The sequence below is a fragment of the Saccopteryx leptura genome, chromosome 3 (assembly GCF_036850995.1).
Source record: "Saccopteryx leptura isolate mSacLep1 chromosome 3, mSacLep1_pri_phased_curated, whole genome shotgun sequence".
NCBI lineage: Eukaryota > Metazoa > Chordata > Mammalia > Chiroptera > Emballonuridae > Saccopteryx > Saccopteryx leptura.
The window spans coordinates 164,262,269-164,280,270 of record NC_089505.1 but is presented as its reverse complement, the minus strand read 5'-3'; the positions used below and the strand labels follow the sequence as shown (position 1 = coordinate 164,280,270).

General features: G+C 38.1%; 1 protein-coding gene and 1 non-coding gene across 2 annotated transcripts in view; one reads left to right on the top strand and one right to left on the bottom strand.

Moving 5' to 3' along the window:
- Nucleotides 1–18,002, bottom strand: part of PKN2 (protein kinase N2) — a 158,142-nt gene that overhangs the window by 26,883 nt on the left and 113,257 nt on the right. The window contains exon 8 of the mRNA XM_066376729.1: nt 17,749–17,858. Within this exon, the coding sequence (XP_066232826.1) occupies nt 17,749–17,858 (110 nt within the window). The remainder of the gene's footprint in view (nt 1–17,748; nt 17,859–18,002) is intronic.
- On the top strand, nt 115–190 carry TRNAV-GAC (transfer RNA valine (anticodon GAC)). Its single transcript has one exon. It is a non-coding gene; the product is annotated as a tRNA-Val (tRNA).

Sequence of the window (18,002 nt, the reverse complement as noted above, 5' to 3'; positions counted from 1 at the left end):
AAGACTTGTTATGGGTCAGGCAGATAGATGCAAGGGGTATATGATGCTGGGGATGGAATTAGTACTTGTTAAAAGTTCTTATATTTTCACCCTGTTAAAACAATCACATTATAGGCCCTGGCCGGTTGGCTCAGCGGTAGAGCGTCGGCCTGACATGCGGGGGACCCGGGTTCGATTCCCGGCCAGGGCATATAGGAGAAGCGCCCATTTGCTTCTCCACCCCCCCCCCTCCTTCCTCTCTGTCTCTCTCTTCCCCTCCCGCAGCCAAGGTTCCATTGGAGCAAAGATGGCCCGGGCGCTGAGGATGGCTCCTTGGCCTCTGCCCCAGGCGCTAGAGTGGCTCTGGTCGTGGCAGAGCGATGCCCTGGATGGGCAGAGCATCGCCCCCTGGTGGGCAGAGCGTCGCCCCTGGTGGGCGTGCCGGGTGGATCCCGGTCGGGCACATGCGGGAGTCTGTCTGACTGTCTCTTCCCGTTTCCAGCTTCAGAAAAATACAAAAAAAAAAAAAAATAAAATAAAATTATATATATATATATATATATATATATATATATATATATATATAACAATCACATTATATCTTTTCCTAGATGACAGGAGGCCCAATTAGCTCATCTGTATTTATTCTAACCACTTTGGTAAAACTCACATATTGACTCAATTCTCTATTCTCTGTCTCTTTGTTCGAAGCTTCAAACTGCAATATGTTACCAAGATTTGAGATTTGGGATGGAAGGACATCTCAAAAACACTTAGGCTAAGCTTTCCTTAATCTAGGATTCTAGATTGAGGTTTTAGGTACAAAGCTCTTCAAATTTTGTTACTTTGCATTGTTCCCTGTGAGTACCATTATCTCCACAATCTAAGGGGGTGGTAGTTGTGATCTAGAACAGAATAAGATGTCAAAAATCCTAACACTGCTTCATGGAACCCCAATTCTACTTTAAACCCTTATACCCACTGTGATTTGGATCGGTGAAGCAGGGTTATAGCATCTGAAAAGCAATGTAACTTCTATATAGGCAGATTCACTATATTCATTGAATTTAAACTGCAAGGGTGATTTTCCTTGCAAACAATTTTCCAGAAGAAGCAGGTCAGTTTTATAAAGCAAGGGCATGATTGTAGGTAATGTCAAACTAAGAGTAACAAAGTTCTAGGTGGAGTGAAATCACCAAAATAATTGAGTAGTATGATATGAGCTAAGAGCTGACCGGCAGTACTGGCAAACTGTCCTAACTTGTGTTTCACTTTGTCTTATCATTAATTTGAACATAGGATCAAAGAGAATATCTAAGAAATTTGTACGCTTTGTCCAAAGGCTCTGCAAGGCCTGAAAGTAAACTTAAAAAGGTAAGAGACATTGAATCAGCCATACATGTAGGAGGGGAAAGAAAGCAACAACTGAAAACATGTTGTAATTTAGAAAACCCAGTACACAACTAGCATAAAAAGAACTGAAGCACAAAGAAGGCAGAGGTTCCCAAACTCTTCTTGAGGAACTCTGGGGCAACAGAGATATTTTAACTTTTCAAAGGAAACACAGTGACATCTGGGGGACACCATAAGAAACAGTCAACACTAGAATGTACTACATTCCTTTTGATGACATCATATCTTTGCTAAACTGGGTTTTCAACCACTTATTATTATTATTTTTTTTGTATTTTTCTGAAGCTGGAAATGGGGAGAGACAGACAGACTCCCGCATGCGCCCGACCGAGATCCACCTGGCACGCCCACCAGGGGGCGATGCTCTGCCCACCAGGGGGCGATGCTCTGCCCCTCCGGGGTGTCGCTCTGCTGCGACCAGAGCCACTCCAGTGCCTGGGGCAGAGGCCAAGGAGCCATCCCCAGCGCCCGGGCCATCCTTGCTCCAATGGAGCCTTGGCTGCGGGAGGGGAAGAGAGAGACAGAGGAAGGAGGGGGGGGGTGGAGATGCAAATGGGCGCCTCTCCTATGTGCCCTGGCCGGGAATCGAAGCCGGGTCCCCTGCACTCCAGGCCGACGCTCTACCGCTGAGCCAACCGGCCAGGGCCAACCACTGATTTTTATCACATGAAAAATTAATTTGGAACAGGCTGTAAGGGTACCGAGTCTAATCTGATTCCAAGCTTTGAGAAATTATATTGTATACAATAGGCAGACATATCCCATTAGTAACAGGTTACATAAAAATGAAATAAGGCCCTGGCCGGTTGGCTCAGTGGTAGAGCATCGGCCTGGCGTGCAGAAGTCCCGGGTTCGATTCCTGGCCAGGGCATACAGGAGAAGCGCCCATCTGCTTCTCCACCCCTCCCCCTCTCCTTCCTCTCTGTCTCTTTCTTCCCCTCCCGCAGCCAAGGCTCCATTAGAGCAAAGATGGCCTGGATGCTGAGGATGGCTCCATGGCCTCTGCCTCAGGCACTAGAATGGCTCTGGTCACAACAGAGCAACACCCCAGATGGGCAGAGCATCGCCCCCTGGTGGGCATGCCAGGTGGATCCCGGTCGGGTGCATGCGGGAGTCTGTCTGACTACCTTCCATTTCCAACTTCAGAAAAATACAAAAAAAAAAAAAAAAAAGAAATAAAAAGTATTTAAAATGTACACTGTACTGATTTGATATATATATATATGTAGAGTATATACATACACACACATTTTGAAAGGATTCCTCTCATTTAATTAGCATATCCTTCATCTCAAACATTTTATAAATATTATAAATTATATTTGTTTATAAATATGTTCAGTGAAATATGTATTATATATAGCAAAATACTTGGTGAGAACATTAAGTTCTAGTCTCTTAGCAAATTTCATTTATACAATACAGTGTTACCAACTAAAGTCACCATATTATACAATAGATGCGCAGACCACATTCATCTTATAGTTGAAAGTTATACCTTTTAACCAACCTCTCCCTACCTCCCAACCGCTGGTAAATACTTTCTCCTCTCTGTTCTTTTGCTTTGTTTTTAGATTCCACGCATAAAGTGAAACCACACAGAATCTGTCTTTCTCTGGCTGGCTTATTTAGCATGATGTCCTCAAGCTCAACCCATGTTGTACCAGCAGCAGCATTTTCCTTTCCCATGGTAGAATAATATTCGTGTTTGCAATGTATACCTCCACACACACATCTATATATACACTGCATTTTCTTTATCCATTCATCCACTGAATATTTAGATTCTTTCCATATCTTGGCAATCATGCTGCGATGAACATGCGAGTACATTTCCACTGGATATACACCTAAGAGTAAAACTGCTGGGTTATATGGTAGTTCCATTTTTAACTTTTGAGAAACCGCCATGGTATTTTTCATAATGGCTGCACCAATTCACATTCCCACCAACAGCGCACACCTATCTCATCTCCTTGGTGATAGCCATTTTAACACTTGTGAGGTGATATCTCATTGTGGTAATGATTTGCATTTCCCTGATGATTAGCGATGTTGAACACATTTTCATGTATCTGTTGGTCAATTAGGTATCTTCTTTAAAGAACTGTTTAGTCAGTTTCACTAACCAGTTTTCAACTGGATTCTTTTTGTTGTTGTTATTGAGTTGTGTGAGTTCTTTATATATTTTGGATATTAACGCCTTATCAGATAATTTACAAATATTCTCTCCCATTCTGGAGGTCGCCTTTCCATTTTGTTGACGTTTTCCTTTGTGTAAAACCTCTTTAGTCAGTAAGCATTTCTTAATACAGGGGTCCCCAAACTTTGGCCCACGGGCCGCATACAGCCCCCTGAGGTAATTTGGCCCCCGCCGCACTTCCGGAAGGGGCACCTCTTTCATTGATGGTGAGAGGAGCATAGTTCCCACTGAAATACTGGTCAGTTTGTTGATTTAAATTTACTTGTTCTTTATTTTAAATATTGTATTAGTTCCTGTTTTGTTTTTTTACTTTAAAAATAAGATATGTGCAGTGTGCATAGGGATTTGTTCATAGTTTTTTTATAGTCCAGCCCTCCAATGGTCTGAGGGACAGTGAACTGGCTCCTTGTAAAAAGTTTGGGGACCCCTGTTAAATGGAACTAACTACTGGGTGCTTCTTCTGGCCCAGAGACACACTAAAAAATTTACAGGAACACTGAGGATTCTGTGAATTGACAATGTTTGGGAACCTTATAGATGAATATGAGTTAGGCTCCACTGCTAAAAAGAAAAGGCAGAAAGAAAAATTTCTGCAGCCACTAAAACAAAGAAAATTACTCAAAACATGGGAAATTCAAGATTCGAGAAAAAGATTTTATAAAGGTGACCATAGCAGATGTCACATTAACTAGTCTTCTATTTCTTTTTTTTTAATTGTTTAATCTTTATTCATTGATTTTAGCTAGAGAGGAAGGGGAAGACAGAGAAAGGAACATCAATCCTCTCCTGCATGTGCCCTGATTGGGGACCGAACCAGCAACCTCTGCACTTCGGGCCAAAGCCCCAACCAACGGAGCTATCCAGCCAGGGCTGGTCTCCTATTTCTTCTATTACCTAGTCTTATATAGAATTCTGAGGATAACACAGGCTTAATAAACATATGAATTAGGGTCTTAACAGCAAACAGACTGCATACTCAAGGAGTTTGAGTTTTAAAAACCAACCATTTATGAAGCTGTAATTAAGGTTAAGGAACCAACAAAGGATGGGAAGCATCTGAGGGCTAGTAAAAGTAGAAATCTATCATCCTTAGCCTGAACAGTCAAAAGGCAACATTTACCAGAATCCAATGAGAACTGTATCTTGGAAAAGGGACTGTCCAACAGGAGCTACAGCCACAGATGAACGTTGTTGCAAAAATAGGGAAGGAGAAAAGAAAACAAACACCCAGACTTCCCTCTCCTCCCATCCTTAGGCTGTGGTCTTTGCTTGAAAAGTCTACCTCCTACAGATGTAGGTGACTCTGCTCCCTTATGTGGAAAAAGAGAAGTAGACAATTATGATACAAAGTAGTCATATAGCTACATAACAGTTATGTATAACTGCTTCCTATATCAATTCATATCCTATAAAAAGTTTCAGATTACCGATTATTCCAAGCCTAGTGTAAACATGTCTGCCTGTGTCTTTATATATATATAGCTCCTATTTCTGATTTCCTATCTTATTCCCCAAACTAAACCTATACTGTCACATAAAATGTCATACTATTCTCTCCTGTATCAGTCCAAATTCTATTTTCATCAAGGCTGATATAACACCCATCTCCTCCACAAAGGCATTCTCAACTAAATCCAGCCCATGTTTTTCCTTTGAGTTTTTAGATGTAGATAACTTTTTATTTGTCCTTCTAGGGAAGTGGTTCTCAACCTTTCTAATGCCGTGACCCCGCAATACAGTTCCCTCATGTTGCGGTGACCCCAAACCAAAAAATAATTTTGGTGGCTACTTCATAACTGTAATTTTGCTACAGTTATGATTCGAAATGTTAATACCTGATATGCATTATGTATTTTCCGATGGCTTTAGGCGACTCTGCCGGGGTCACGACCCACAGGTTGAGAACCGCTGTTCTAGGGAGTTGTGTTCTCAAATCTGAGGATTCCTGTTGGTCATCAATTCTGAAAAAGTCTAGGCAATTCTTGCTTTGGACATGACCATCGCCCCATTTTCTCCATTCCATCCACTTAGTGTATTAGTCATTCTCATTCTATCCTTCATGTCTCTCGGCCTCTTTTTCATAATTTCATCTCGACCTATGTTGTAGTCGGGTAACTTCTTTAAGCTCTGTCTTCCACACCACTAACTACCTTGTTATTTAACCCATTCACATAGTTTTCAATTTCACATGTTCTGTTTCCTATTTTTTGTAAGTTGTATTTGGTTTTCCTTCCCAGTCAGCTTTAACAATTTATCAACTAATGGTAAATCATATTTCATTACCATTTAACCCTCAATTATTCTGAAGCAAATTTCAGCTGTCCATAACTGCATTTGATTTTTTAGTAAAAAAACAAACAAACAAAACTCTGGGTAGTCATCTAGGTTCATTATTCATTCTTCACTCATGTTTTCAAGCTCTTCTATTATTAATTTAAATACTTACATTCCATAACTAATAATCCCATTATCTGTTGAGATTATTTTTGATGCAAGCTCATATTGACGAGAATTCTTCCCCAAGCTTCTAAAACACAATTTAATGGTTCTTATTTTGTCTAAAACTGTTGTGTTTTAATCTTGTCATACCACAGGTTTCCTTATAGAAAACATTTCTGGCTACTTTGTATTTCTCAGTGCTAAATGCAAGCAGGCCTTGCAGATTTCTTTAAAGGTCAGAGGTAGAAAAGAGCTAAAATGCCTATACTGTGCTTTAAAGCATTAACTGTCTAAACACAATTATGCCAGGGAGAAGTAAACCATATTCAATTGTTTAGAGAAGGATGGGAGTAGGCAAGAAAACAGACATTTTCAAATTACACGTCTATCCCTCCCTAGAGTCCAATGTGTTTCTATTTGTGAATCTATCTGAAAATCACTGTACTAACTGGAAGTGTCATTGTCCAGTGGATACATTGAAGTGTGTGTGGGAGGGAAGCTGAGAAAAACTGCTTTTAGTTTTTAAATTATTTTGGCATACAGTGTTTGCATTCACTCCATTAATACTTAATGAATATGTATACTAAGTACTGTGATGGAGAAACAACTTATGGTCCTATTCTCAAATATTTTATTGTTTTGTTGGGGAGACAGAAATGTAAACAAATCTAACAATAGAGACAATAGCCACAATAACACAAAAGAGAAAGCTGACCATTTTTTTTTAAGGAAAAGGTAGAGAAAGATAAAAAAAAAATCAGAATTACTTAAATTGAGTTTTGAGGGATGAATCACAAGATTAAAGGAGGAGAGAACATAGTAGTTAGAGGGAAAAGAGTGTATAAAGTTAAGCAAGCATATAGTATATTGTAGGGATAGGAAATAGTTTCATATAGTTAAAGCCTAGAATATATGTAGAAACACCTTGGGAAATGACGATGGGTAGAAACAAGTTATGAAGGGCTTTGTATGACTTGTCTTCAGCCTTTTGTCTCCAACTTGTAAGTTATAGGCTGCCACTGATGTAAAATACAGAGAAATAGAAATCAGATCATATCAGGCAGTATGGTAGTTTAAAACAGGGGCTCTATAATCACAATTGCCTGGTGCTGCACATACAATACATTTCTGTAGAACAAACAGGATTAGATTTTATCTATATACTACTGCCTACTTTCGTAGCCCTGGGCGAGTTCCTTATCCTTTCTGGGCCTCAGTTTGCTCCTTTATAAAATATGTATAATAATGCTATCACTGTCATAGGGCTCAGCATACAATGTTCAATAAATGTCAGCCAAGATGGTGATGATGATATGCACTTCAGAAAATCTACACTAGAGCATGGATTGGAAACAAAGAGACTCATAACTTGTTTCTACCCATCATCATACCCTCCTAGTATGAAGAACATAGGCTTTGGCTTCAGATAGACTTGCATTTGGTATCAGACACTTATGTTTATTTCCAAAACTTCCTAGCTGTGTGGCCCGAAAAAAGTTACTTAACCTCAATAATCCCAAAACAGTGATAATAAATGTACACATCTTTATAAGATTATTGAGAGGATTACACCAGACATATGTAATGTGCCTTGCTCAGAATCTATTACAGCAGGACTTTCAGTGCCAAAATGGTAAGACAAAGCATGCCCCAAATGAAAGACAAGAAATCCCCAGAAAAGTACTAAATGAAATGGAAGCAAGCCAGCTACCAGATACAGAGTTCAAAACACTGATTGCATGTGATGCTCAAGGGACTTAGGAGGTGAATGGATGAACTCAGTGAGAACTTAAAGAGACAGTCAACAGTAAAAAAGGACATAAAATTATAGAGAAGAACCAGTCAGAAATGAAGAATACAGTATCTGAAATGGAGACTACACTAAAAGGAATCAATAGGAGGCTAGATGAAGCAGAGAATCAAATCAGCAATTTGAAAGACAAAATAGAAAATATCCAATCAGAGCAGCAAGAAGAAAAATGAATTTAAAAAATAAGGTTTAAGGTAGTGCTTTTCAACTGCTGGTACACAGACTGGTAAAAAATAATAAAGATCAGAGCAGAAATAATACGCCTAAAATAAAACACAAAAGATCAATGAAAACAAGATCTATTTCTTTGAAAAGATAAACAAAATTAACAAACCATTAACCAGACTCATGAAGAAAGAGAAGTCACGAATAAAATTAGAGAAAGAGAGAGAGAGAGAGAGAGAGAGGGAGAGAGAGAAGTAACAACCAACGCTATAAAAAATACAAAGAATTATATACAGCTCACAAAAATTAGGGGATATTTTATAGCTTCATATTCATTTTGAAATATCCCCTAATTTTTGTGAGCAGTAATACATAACAAAATTACCAACAACTATAGGACAAAAAGTTGGGCCATCTGGGCAAAATGGATAAATATTGGAAGAAACAATCTTCCAAAACTGAATCAAGAGAAAACAGAAAATCTGAACTGATTACAGCTAATGAAACTGAAGCAGTATTCAAAAACTCCTCGCAAACAAAGGCCCTGAACTAGATGGCTTCACAGGTGAATTTTACCAGATATTCAAAGAAAAACTAACACCTATCCTTCTAGATCTATTCAAAAAAATACAAGAGGAGGAAAGACTCTCTAGCTCATTTATTTTTATTATTTTTATTTTTTTCTCTAGCTCATTTATGAGGTCAGAATTATCCTGATTCCAAAATCCGATAGATACTTTAAAGAAATTATATACTAATATCCTTGATGAACATAGATGCAAAAACCCCACACAAAATATTAGCAAACTAAATTCATCCAATACAGTAAAAAGATCATACACCATGAGCAAACAGAATTTATTCCTGGGATGCAAGGCTAGTACAATATCTGCAAATCAATTAATGTGATGTACAACATAAGCAATATGAAGGATAAAAATACTATGATGATAAAGAAAGAGACAGGTAAAAAAAAAAGTTGCTAGTAATGGGGTAAAGATCTGAAAAGTGGGATAAGTTTTACAAGCCTAGGTGAAGCTAGAAAATGAAATTTATAGTAATAGATGTGATTCATTTCAGCAGCATTTAACAGATTGAAGCAGATCAGACAGATGGTAGAAATGATTTGCTGCTGGTGTTTCCATACCAGGTGTGGTATAAAGCAAGGATGAAAAATGTTGTAGGAGCATCAGTAAGAAAATGGTTCAGGTAACACTGGTTTTAGAGTAAATAGAGAAAAAAAAAAAAATGGAAGAGGTTGATGAACCCTTCTTCAGTCCATTTCAGAAGATTGAAGAAAAAGGAAATGTTTGATCAAACATCTGGCTTAGGGGTAATGAAGTAAAAGAACCAGAGGAATAACAGTAACATGAGTTATTATTTACTACATAACCTTATGTACTACAAGGTATTAATTAGGTGCTTTGTGTAGTTATCTCATTTAAGGAAATAAGATTTGGTGCAAGTTTGGCATACTGAATTAAGATCTCAATATGTCATTGCTAAAATGACAGAGTACAGGTATACTAGGTTTGAAGTGTTCAAAGAAATCTGAAATAATAGCAGGTTTAATAGATTATTTAGATATACAGTTTTAAATCCCCTATAATGATAGTAAATATTAGAGTGAAGAACTAACGTTAAGGAGTATTGGAGAATACCTAGTGGTCAAGAGGAGATAAAAAAGAAAAAAGTAGACTCTCTCTACACCTCCACCTCCACCTCCACCTCCACCTCCACACACACACTTCTATCTATCTAATATATATAGTATATATATCTGATATACAGTGTTCATGGTCTCAGAGAACTTATAAAGCTGTATTATAAATTAAAATACAGCATCTCAGAGGAAACAATATGCTTAATGTCGGACAGCTCATACATGAAGGAAATTAAAATGTCTCTGTATTACTATTCTCTGACTTGTTTTATATTAAGATGCTTTACTCCCCATTAAAAACATGTTGCTGCATTTTTATCCTTTTATAGGGAAGAATCTTTTTCACTGGCTTAGTTTCTCATTTTCACTTTTCCTCTAAATATCTGGGTCTCTACCTCCACCTTCTTACTCATGCTCCAGTGTGAGTTATCTGAAAGACTTTCTTGCTTTTTCTCTCAAGAAGCAGGCTGTTTAGTGAGCTAGCATACAAGGCGTTCTCCCCTATGCCTAAGTTTTACATGGGCTGGGGCCCACAATGTTGCTGCACACCCAACTACACTCTCAAATATCAGCTTATATTTCAGTAACATAGATGAGGATATGACTGTGGGTGGTTTAATAGTTGAATTTTAACCTTCTTTAATTTAATGTAAACAGTTAATTTCTGAAAACTTGAAACGAATAAATAGTTAAGAATCCCTTGAGTTCTTTAATAATCTTGTCCTGTAACCTACACTCCACCTCTCACTGCCACTGTCATGCCAATGAACACAATCTTTCCACTGTTACTTCCAAACTGGTAATCCCACTACCTTTTTACTGACTTTCACTCTTGATGTCTTCTTTTTCTCCTATTCCATTTATCAGTGAAGATTCTCTATTACTCTGCTCTCTTTTTTTTTTTTTTTTCCCCTGAAGCTGGAAACAGGGAGAGACAGTCAGACAGACTCCCGCATGCGCCCGACCGGGATCCACCCGGCACGCCCACCAGGGGCGACGCTCTGCCCACCAGGGGGCGATGCTCTGCCCATCCTGGGCGTCACCATGTTGCGACCAGAGCCACTCTAGCGCCTGAGGCAGAGGCCACAGAGCCATCCCCAGCGCCCGGGCCATCTTTGCTCCAATGGAGCCTTGGCTGCGGGAGGGGAAAAGGGAGACAGAGAGGAAAGCGCGGCGGAGGGGTGGAGAAGCAAATGGGCGCTTCTCCTGTGTGCCCTGGCCGGGAATCGAACCCGGGTCCTCTGCACGCTAGGCTGACGCTCTACCACTGAGCCAACCGGCCAGGGCCCATTACTCTGCTCTTAACAGCACTGACTCCTGCTAAAATTTTCTGTTTCAGTTCTAAGGACAGAGTTCATCTCTGTTTCTAATATTAATAAAGATTGTTCTCTTTTACAGTAGTAAGGTTAATCAAAAGGAAACATAAAAGAGGACAGATTATATAAAGGCTTAGTGCATCCTTTTGTCTTTTATTTCAAACTCTCATGAGAAGAACTAAACTTTATATAATAGGAGAGCTGGGGAAATTCAGAAAAAGTGAGTAATTATATAGCTATTGTATTTCTAATAAACATTAATAAAGACCAAACTTTATAAGAAAACATAAAAAGGGTAACCTGATAAGAATAGAAAGAGCACAGAACTAAAAGTAGGCTTTATTAAGAATCCTGGATTAGCCTGGTTGTGGTGGTGCAGTAGATAATCATCAACCTGGAATGCTGAGGACACAGGTTCAAAACCCTGGGCTTGTTGAGTCAAGGCACATATGACAATAAACCAATAAACAACTAAAGTGAAGCAACGATGAGTGATACTTTTTGCTCCATGCCCTTTCCTCTCTCTTTAAAATAAAAAAAGAATCCTGGATTATACATTAGTCTAATTAACCCTTAGGACATACTTTCCTTATTAATCTGTAAAATGAAGGGGCTGGATTAGATCAGCGATTTTCAAACCCTTTTTTTCCCTGAGTGGCAAATTCCAAATTTACCCAGGACCCCAATAATAAAAAAATGTCTCCATGCTGTCTCCTGAGACAATTCTGCAGAGAATTTAGCTCCTAAACATAATTAGGGAAAAGAAACACAACTATCAGAAACGTAAAAGGTCTACTTAGCATGAAGGACAGCTTTACTTAGCCATGCAGTGTCTTAAAAGTTTCAAAGGGAGAGTTACTCCAAAATGAGAAGAACAGAATAGAAAAACAAGTGTATAGATGAAGATAGATGGTGATGAAGAGAGACTTGATTTGGGACAGAAAACACACTAGGCAATATATAGATATGTACACCTGAAACCTGTATAATGTTATTATCCAATGTCATCCCAATAAATTCAATAAAAAAAATTAAAAACCCCAACAACAAAAAAAACACAATTGTTAGGTCAAGATTACAATTGCAAGTAAAGAACAACAAATCAACAGTTATCAGTCTTTCTGTACTGCTCACAAAAATTAGGGGATACCTCAAAATGAATATGAAGCAATTAAACATCTCTTAATTTTGTGAGCAGTGTAGTTTTCTAACATTGTGTTTGTGTAATTTTAAACTATTTCCCTCTTGTAGGTTTTCATTATCTGCTGTTTCGTCTTCTGTGCCACTGTTATCTATCTCATTCAAATTATCACAGAGGGAAGAGCATCCATTGAGGCCATTGAAAGTCTAATACCAGCTCTGAAATTTATTAATTTAACTAATTACCTTGGTTCTCTGTTTCCTTATCTATAAACTGATCACAAGACATTTAACTACTTTTAAGATCTATTTTAAATATGTAACTCCAAACACAATAACCTGGCTACAAGAGCAATCTTCTAACCAGCCATTTTCCCTCTAACAATAATTATCTTTCTTAAGTTTCATTTCAATCATATCACTCATCAAAAATCCTATAATTACTTTAATACACTCTGAAATGAAAGAAAATGACATTCAACCAATTAATTCTCCATTACCTAACATGTTCCTCTATTATACTCAAATTTATAGCCACACGTCCATCAAGCCCTAGGGTTAAAAGAACTAAAATCATTGAGTGGCTAAAATATACCAGGCAATGTAAAGCATTTTATATACACCTCAGTTTTTCTTCCTAACTGTCCTGTGAAGTTATATTACATCCCCATTTTAGAGACTGAATGCCTGGTAGTAAGGTTATGTAACTTGTATATTATCAAATAGCTAATTATGTAGCAGATGGACAATGAACTCAGTCTCTACGGCTTCAAAACCAACCTTACAGCAAACCCACTATTTTAAAAACAAAAACAAAAATATTTTATGATCATAAATACTTATGTATTATTCACACAGTTTAAGAAGAAGATGCAAATATAACAAGATAGGAAGACTATACCTATAAATACTGTCAACCTCAATTGTACTTCTCTCTCTGGTGAGCCTGACTTAATTATATAGGCCTATTTAAACAGCTAGATTATAGCATGTGTACTAATACTATTTCTCCTCCTGCCCTGAAGAGAAAATGAAATTGAAAAAGTATCTTAGAAGTGCAGTCGTTCTGGTACAAGAATTCCCTTAAAGACTCTAACTTATAAATTGCCCATTCAACCTTATTAAGAGAGAATTTACTATTTCCTCTAGCAGCTCACTACATTTTTTAACAGTATTATTCTTTGTACCAAAACGAAATCTGCCATCCATTGACTTTTGCTTTATCCTTCACAGCCACAAAGTATAGTCAATCTAAGGATGGAACACATACTACAGTTTACAACTTGCCCTTTCTCCAAAGCATCTAGCAAACACTGCTACTTGATCTGTATAGTTTTCTCTGAAAACCAGAATGTATCCAGTAACTCGCAGTGAGCTCCAGAAAATCACCACCAATAGATTCGAGTTGCACATAAATTGAAATCTCTCGTGATCCTTAGTCTCATTCTTTCTGCATTTTCCTTTTAACTTAAAAGATAGTTATCGGCCCTGGCTGGTTGGCTCAGAGGTAGAGCGTCGGCCTGGCGTGCAGAAGTCCCGGGTTCGATTCCCGGCCAGGGCACACAGGAGAAGCGCCCATCTGCTTCTCCACCCCTCCCCCTCTCCTTCCTCTCTGTCTCTCTCTTCCCCTCCTGCAGCCGAGGCTCCACTGGAGCAAAGATGGCCCGGGTGCTGGGGATGGCTCCTCGGCCTCTGCCCCAGGCGCTAGAGTGGCTCTGGTCGCAACAGAGCGACGCCCGGGAGGGGCAGAGCATCGCCCCCTGGTGGGCGTGCCCGGTGGATCCCGGTTGGGCGCATGTGAGAGTCTATCTGACTGTCTCTCCCCGTTTCCGGCTTCAGAAAAATACAGAAACTCCCCCCCCCCAAAAAAAAGATAGTTATCAAATCTTTCTTACATTTTTTCTTTAACAGACACAAAATCCCATTTTCGTTCCATTGTTCCATATGTAACAGGATTTTAATCATCTCACCATTCTAGCATTCTTTTTTTTTTATTTATTTTTATTTATTCATTTTAGAAAGGGGGGTGGAGAGAGAGAGAGGAGAGAGAGAAGGGGGGGAGGAGCAGGAAGCATCAACTCCCATATGTGCCTTGACCAGGCAAGCCCAGGGTTTCGAACCGGTGACCTCAGCATTTCCAGGTCAACGCTTTATCCACTGCGCCACCACAGGTCAGGCCCATTCTAGCATTCTTTATTGGATTAACTTTTATAATGCTTATCTGATCTAAAGTATGATCTGATCCAACTCAAAGATTTTTTATTTCTCTTTGGCAAACCTTTCTCCTCAACCTTGGGATATGATTTGATTGTTAGACCTTTGTTTTCTTACTTAAAAATTCTTTTCCATTATGGATTAGTAATTATTTTTATTAGCTTCTATAAGTATATGGTACTTATTTTTATCAGATCATTTATCAGAGGGAATTCAATAATGTTAACTCCCCTATTAAAAGCTCCTCAATTGTCTTCCAATATATAGCCTATAAATAAAGACCCTAGCAATCTGACACCTATCTGCATTTGCTATTTTACTTCACATTGGTCTGTCTCACGGTTTTGATTTCTTATAACACATCAAGTTCTCTACTACCTCACGATGTGGGGTGGGGTATGCATGTTTTGTGTTCTCTGCTGGGTACATTTTCCCTGAAGCTTTGCAAGTCTGGCCAACTTTTCACCCATCATGTCTCAGGTCAAATGTAGCCTCCTCAAAGAGACTTTCTCTAATTACTCTATTTAGAGTAGCTCCCCACCCCATTTAATTACACCACCTCATTGACTTCACTGCATTTGTAGATTTTTTTTTTAAAAAAACCTTGTTTACTATTCGTCTTCATTCATTAGAATGTAAGGTTCATAAATATAGGGAATTAAACTATTGCGATCAATAATCACAAGCATCTAGAATGATGCATGACACGAAACAGAAAAGTAGTAATTATTAAGCTTATGAGTTCCATTACAACAATGAGTATATATTATCTTTGTAAATTAGAATATAGTAAAATGCCTAGTATATATATATGTACATATTTAGTAAATATTTATGAAATAAATGGAGTGATCTTATCCACTTGACATTCACTGTGACCTATAATCAGATACTTCTAAACCTACTTACCCAGCCCTGACCTCTAGTTCCACATCTTTAGGAATATAGAACCCATATACCCATACACTTATAGAACTAGGTATACAGAACCCATCCCCCTCCGATATTTAATTTATCTAAGTTCTGTGGCATTATTCTTTGAAAATCATAAATTCCATACGCATATCCATGTAGTCACTAAGTTACACTAATTTTTCCTTCATTTACTGCTGTATCCTTTCTATTCCTATTGCCACATTTTACGTCAAGCTCTCATCATTTTACACTTGTGGCTCTAGAGTAGCCTCATGATTTATATGCCTTTAGCCTCTCCTTCCTCAAATTCATTCTTCATTTAAATCCAAAGATCAATTTTTCTGTTATATGTCCCCCATTCCCATACCAATTAGTATAAATGCCTTAGCCTGACATTCAAAGTCCTCAATATCATTTTAACTGAAATCATCAAAATAAAGGTATGTGTGGAAGATGAGATGGTATATTCTTTTTTTTTTCCTTTTTCTTTTCTTTTTTTTTTTACAGAGACAAAGAGAGAGAGTCAAAGAGAGAGACAGACAGGAATGGAGAGATAAGAAGCATCAATCATTAGTTTTTCGTTGTGCATTGCGGCACCTTAGTTGTTCATTGATTGCTTTCTCATATGTGCCTTGACCGCGGGCCTTCAGCAGACCGAGTAACCCCTTGCTCAAGCCAGCGACCTTGGGTCCAAGCTGGTGAGCTTTTGCTCAAACCAGATGACACCACGCTCAAGCTGGTGACCTCGGGGTCTCGAACCTGGGTCCTCTGCATCCCAGTCTGACGCTCTACCCACTGCGCCACCGCCTGGTCAGGCGAGATGGTATATTCTTATACGCAGTTTCAGATGTAATGGCAAAAAGTTTGCAACTAATCAGATATAGACTGAAGAGCCACTAACTTTTAAGTTTCCTGAGAGAACCTTGAGAGACCCTGTTTATGTTTGTTGGCTGCTCATCTATCACCTGGAAGTGTCTGGAATATGTAGGTATCAACAAATACTTGTTGATTAAATGAATAATTTTATAATAACTTTTCAAGCATAAATGAATGATCTTAAGCCAGAGAATGAATGCTAAGATGAAAGTAGTATTCTCCAAAAGATCAGTTTGGTTATCAGACACATGAAAATTAGTAAATTACTTTAATAAAAAGAGCCAATATCCTCAGTTGTAGTTGTATGGTCATTCACTTTGTTTCATAAATGTTTTATGTATTTTCCTTATGGATTTAATGATCACACACCTTGGTGAGGTAGATACTAGTAAAGATAAGGAAATTGGCATACATAAAAACTTAAGTGTTTTGCTCAAGTACATAAACATTTAAGTGGCAGATACAGCAGTACTGGAACCAAGAAAAGCAATGATGAGGGCCCAATCAGGATGCTGGTGGAAGGATAATAAAAATTATAAATTGGAAAAATATTCTAAAAGTAGAGGCTAGAGCACTAACCATACCACCTCACATCATCATTAAACACTATAAATCTGCTTTCACTAATACATAAATGTTTTTTTTTTTTAACAGAGACAGAAAGAGAGTCAGAGAGAGGGATAGACAGGGACAGACAGACAGGAACGGAGAGAGATGAGAAGCATCAATCATTAGTTTTTCATTGCGACACTTTAGTTGTTCATTGATTGCTTTCTCATATGTGCCTTGACCGTGGGGCTAAAGCAGACCAAGTAACCCCTTCCTCGAGCCAGCGACCTTGGGTCCAAGCTGGTGAGCATTGCTCAAACCAGATGAGTCCGCACTCAAGCTGGGAGCCTCGGGGTCTCAAACCTGGGTCCTCCACATCCCAGTCCGATGCTCTATCCACTGCGCCACTGCCTGGTCAGGCCATAAATGTATTTTTTAAATGACACATGGACCATCAATTTGAGCATTAAATGATAAAAAAGCTTAATCATTTTTTACATTTTAGATATAATTATAATTAAGTTTCAATATTTTCTTCTCATATACCGATATATTAGAATGGAAATAATAAAAGTTACTTATCATAATGGATTTAAATTTACTGTGAACCAAGTTAACCTCTGTAACTACAGATTGCAATCCAGCCATATACGTAATTCACAAAAGATGCTGACACATGGAGGGCTGGATGACTAAGCATAACAGTTCATTTCAAATCCAGCTTTGATAATATAACCTACAAATGGTGAGTCAGAAGAACCACCTTAGGGGTTCGAGTGCGCATTATTAAAAAAATATGTATTTCAATATCATATCTCTTTTGGTTGTTGATCTTTCAGGTTAATATAAATTTTCAAATCACTGCATAAACAAAAGCTACAGCAGCAATCAGATCTTTACTTCTATCTTAAGGTATAAGATTTAGGTATAACTCAACAAATGGTAAATATCAGAAATACTACATTCTTCCATTCTGTTAAAAATAAAACTTCTCAAAGTCTTATGAAATAGTTTTACATTCAAAATGAATATAATGAAAATTCAAGTACAAAGTTTCTCATCTTACCCTGTCTAGTTCCAGTGTAAACTTCTGGTCCCATGACTGATTGGATATGGGTTTCCAGCTCGTTTGACCAACCACAGTATTATCTAGCTTCAAAACTGCACAGACATCATCTGTAATTATAATTTATAAACTTGCGTAAATATTTTAAAACTTTAAAATTACCACTTTTTAATAGAAACAAAAGTTTTCCAATCTTTTGAAAGTAAGGTTTTTCTTATTCAATACTGAAGCTTTTGACTCTAATAACTGGTTTT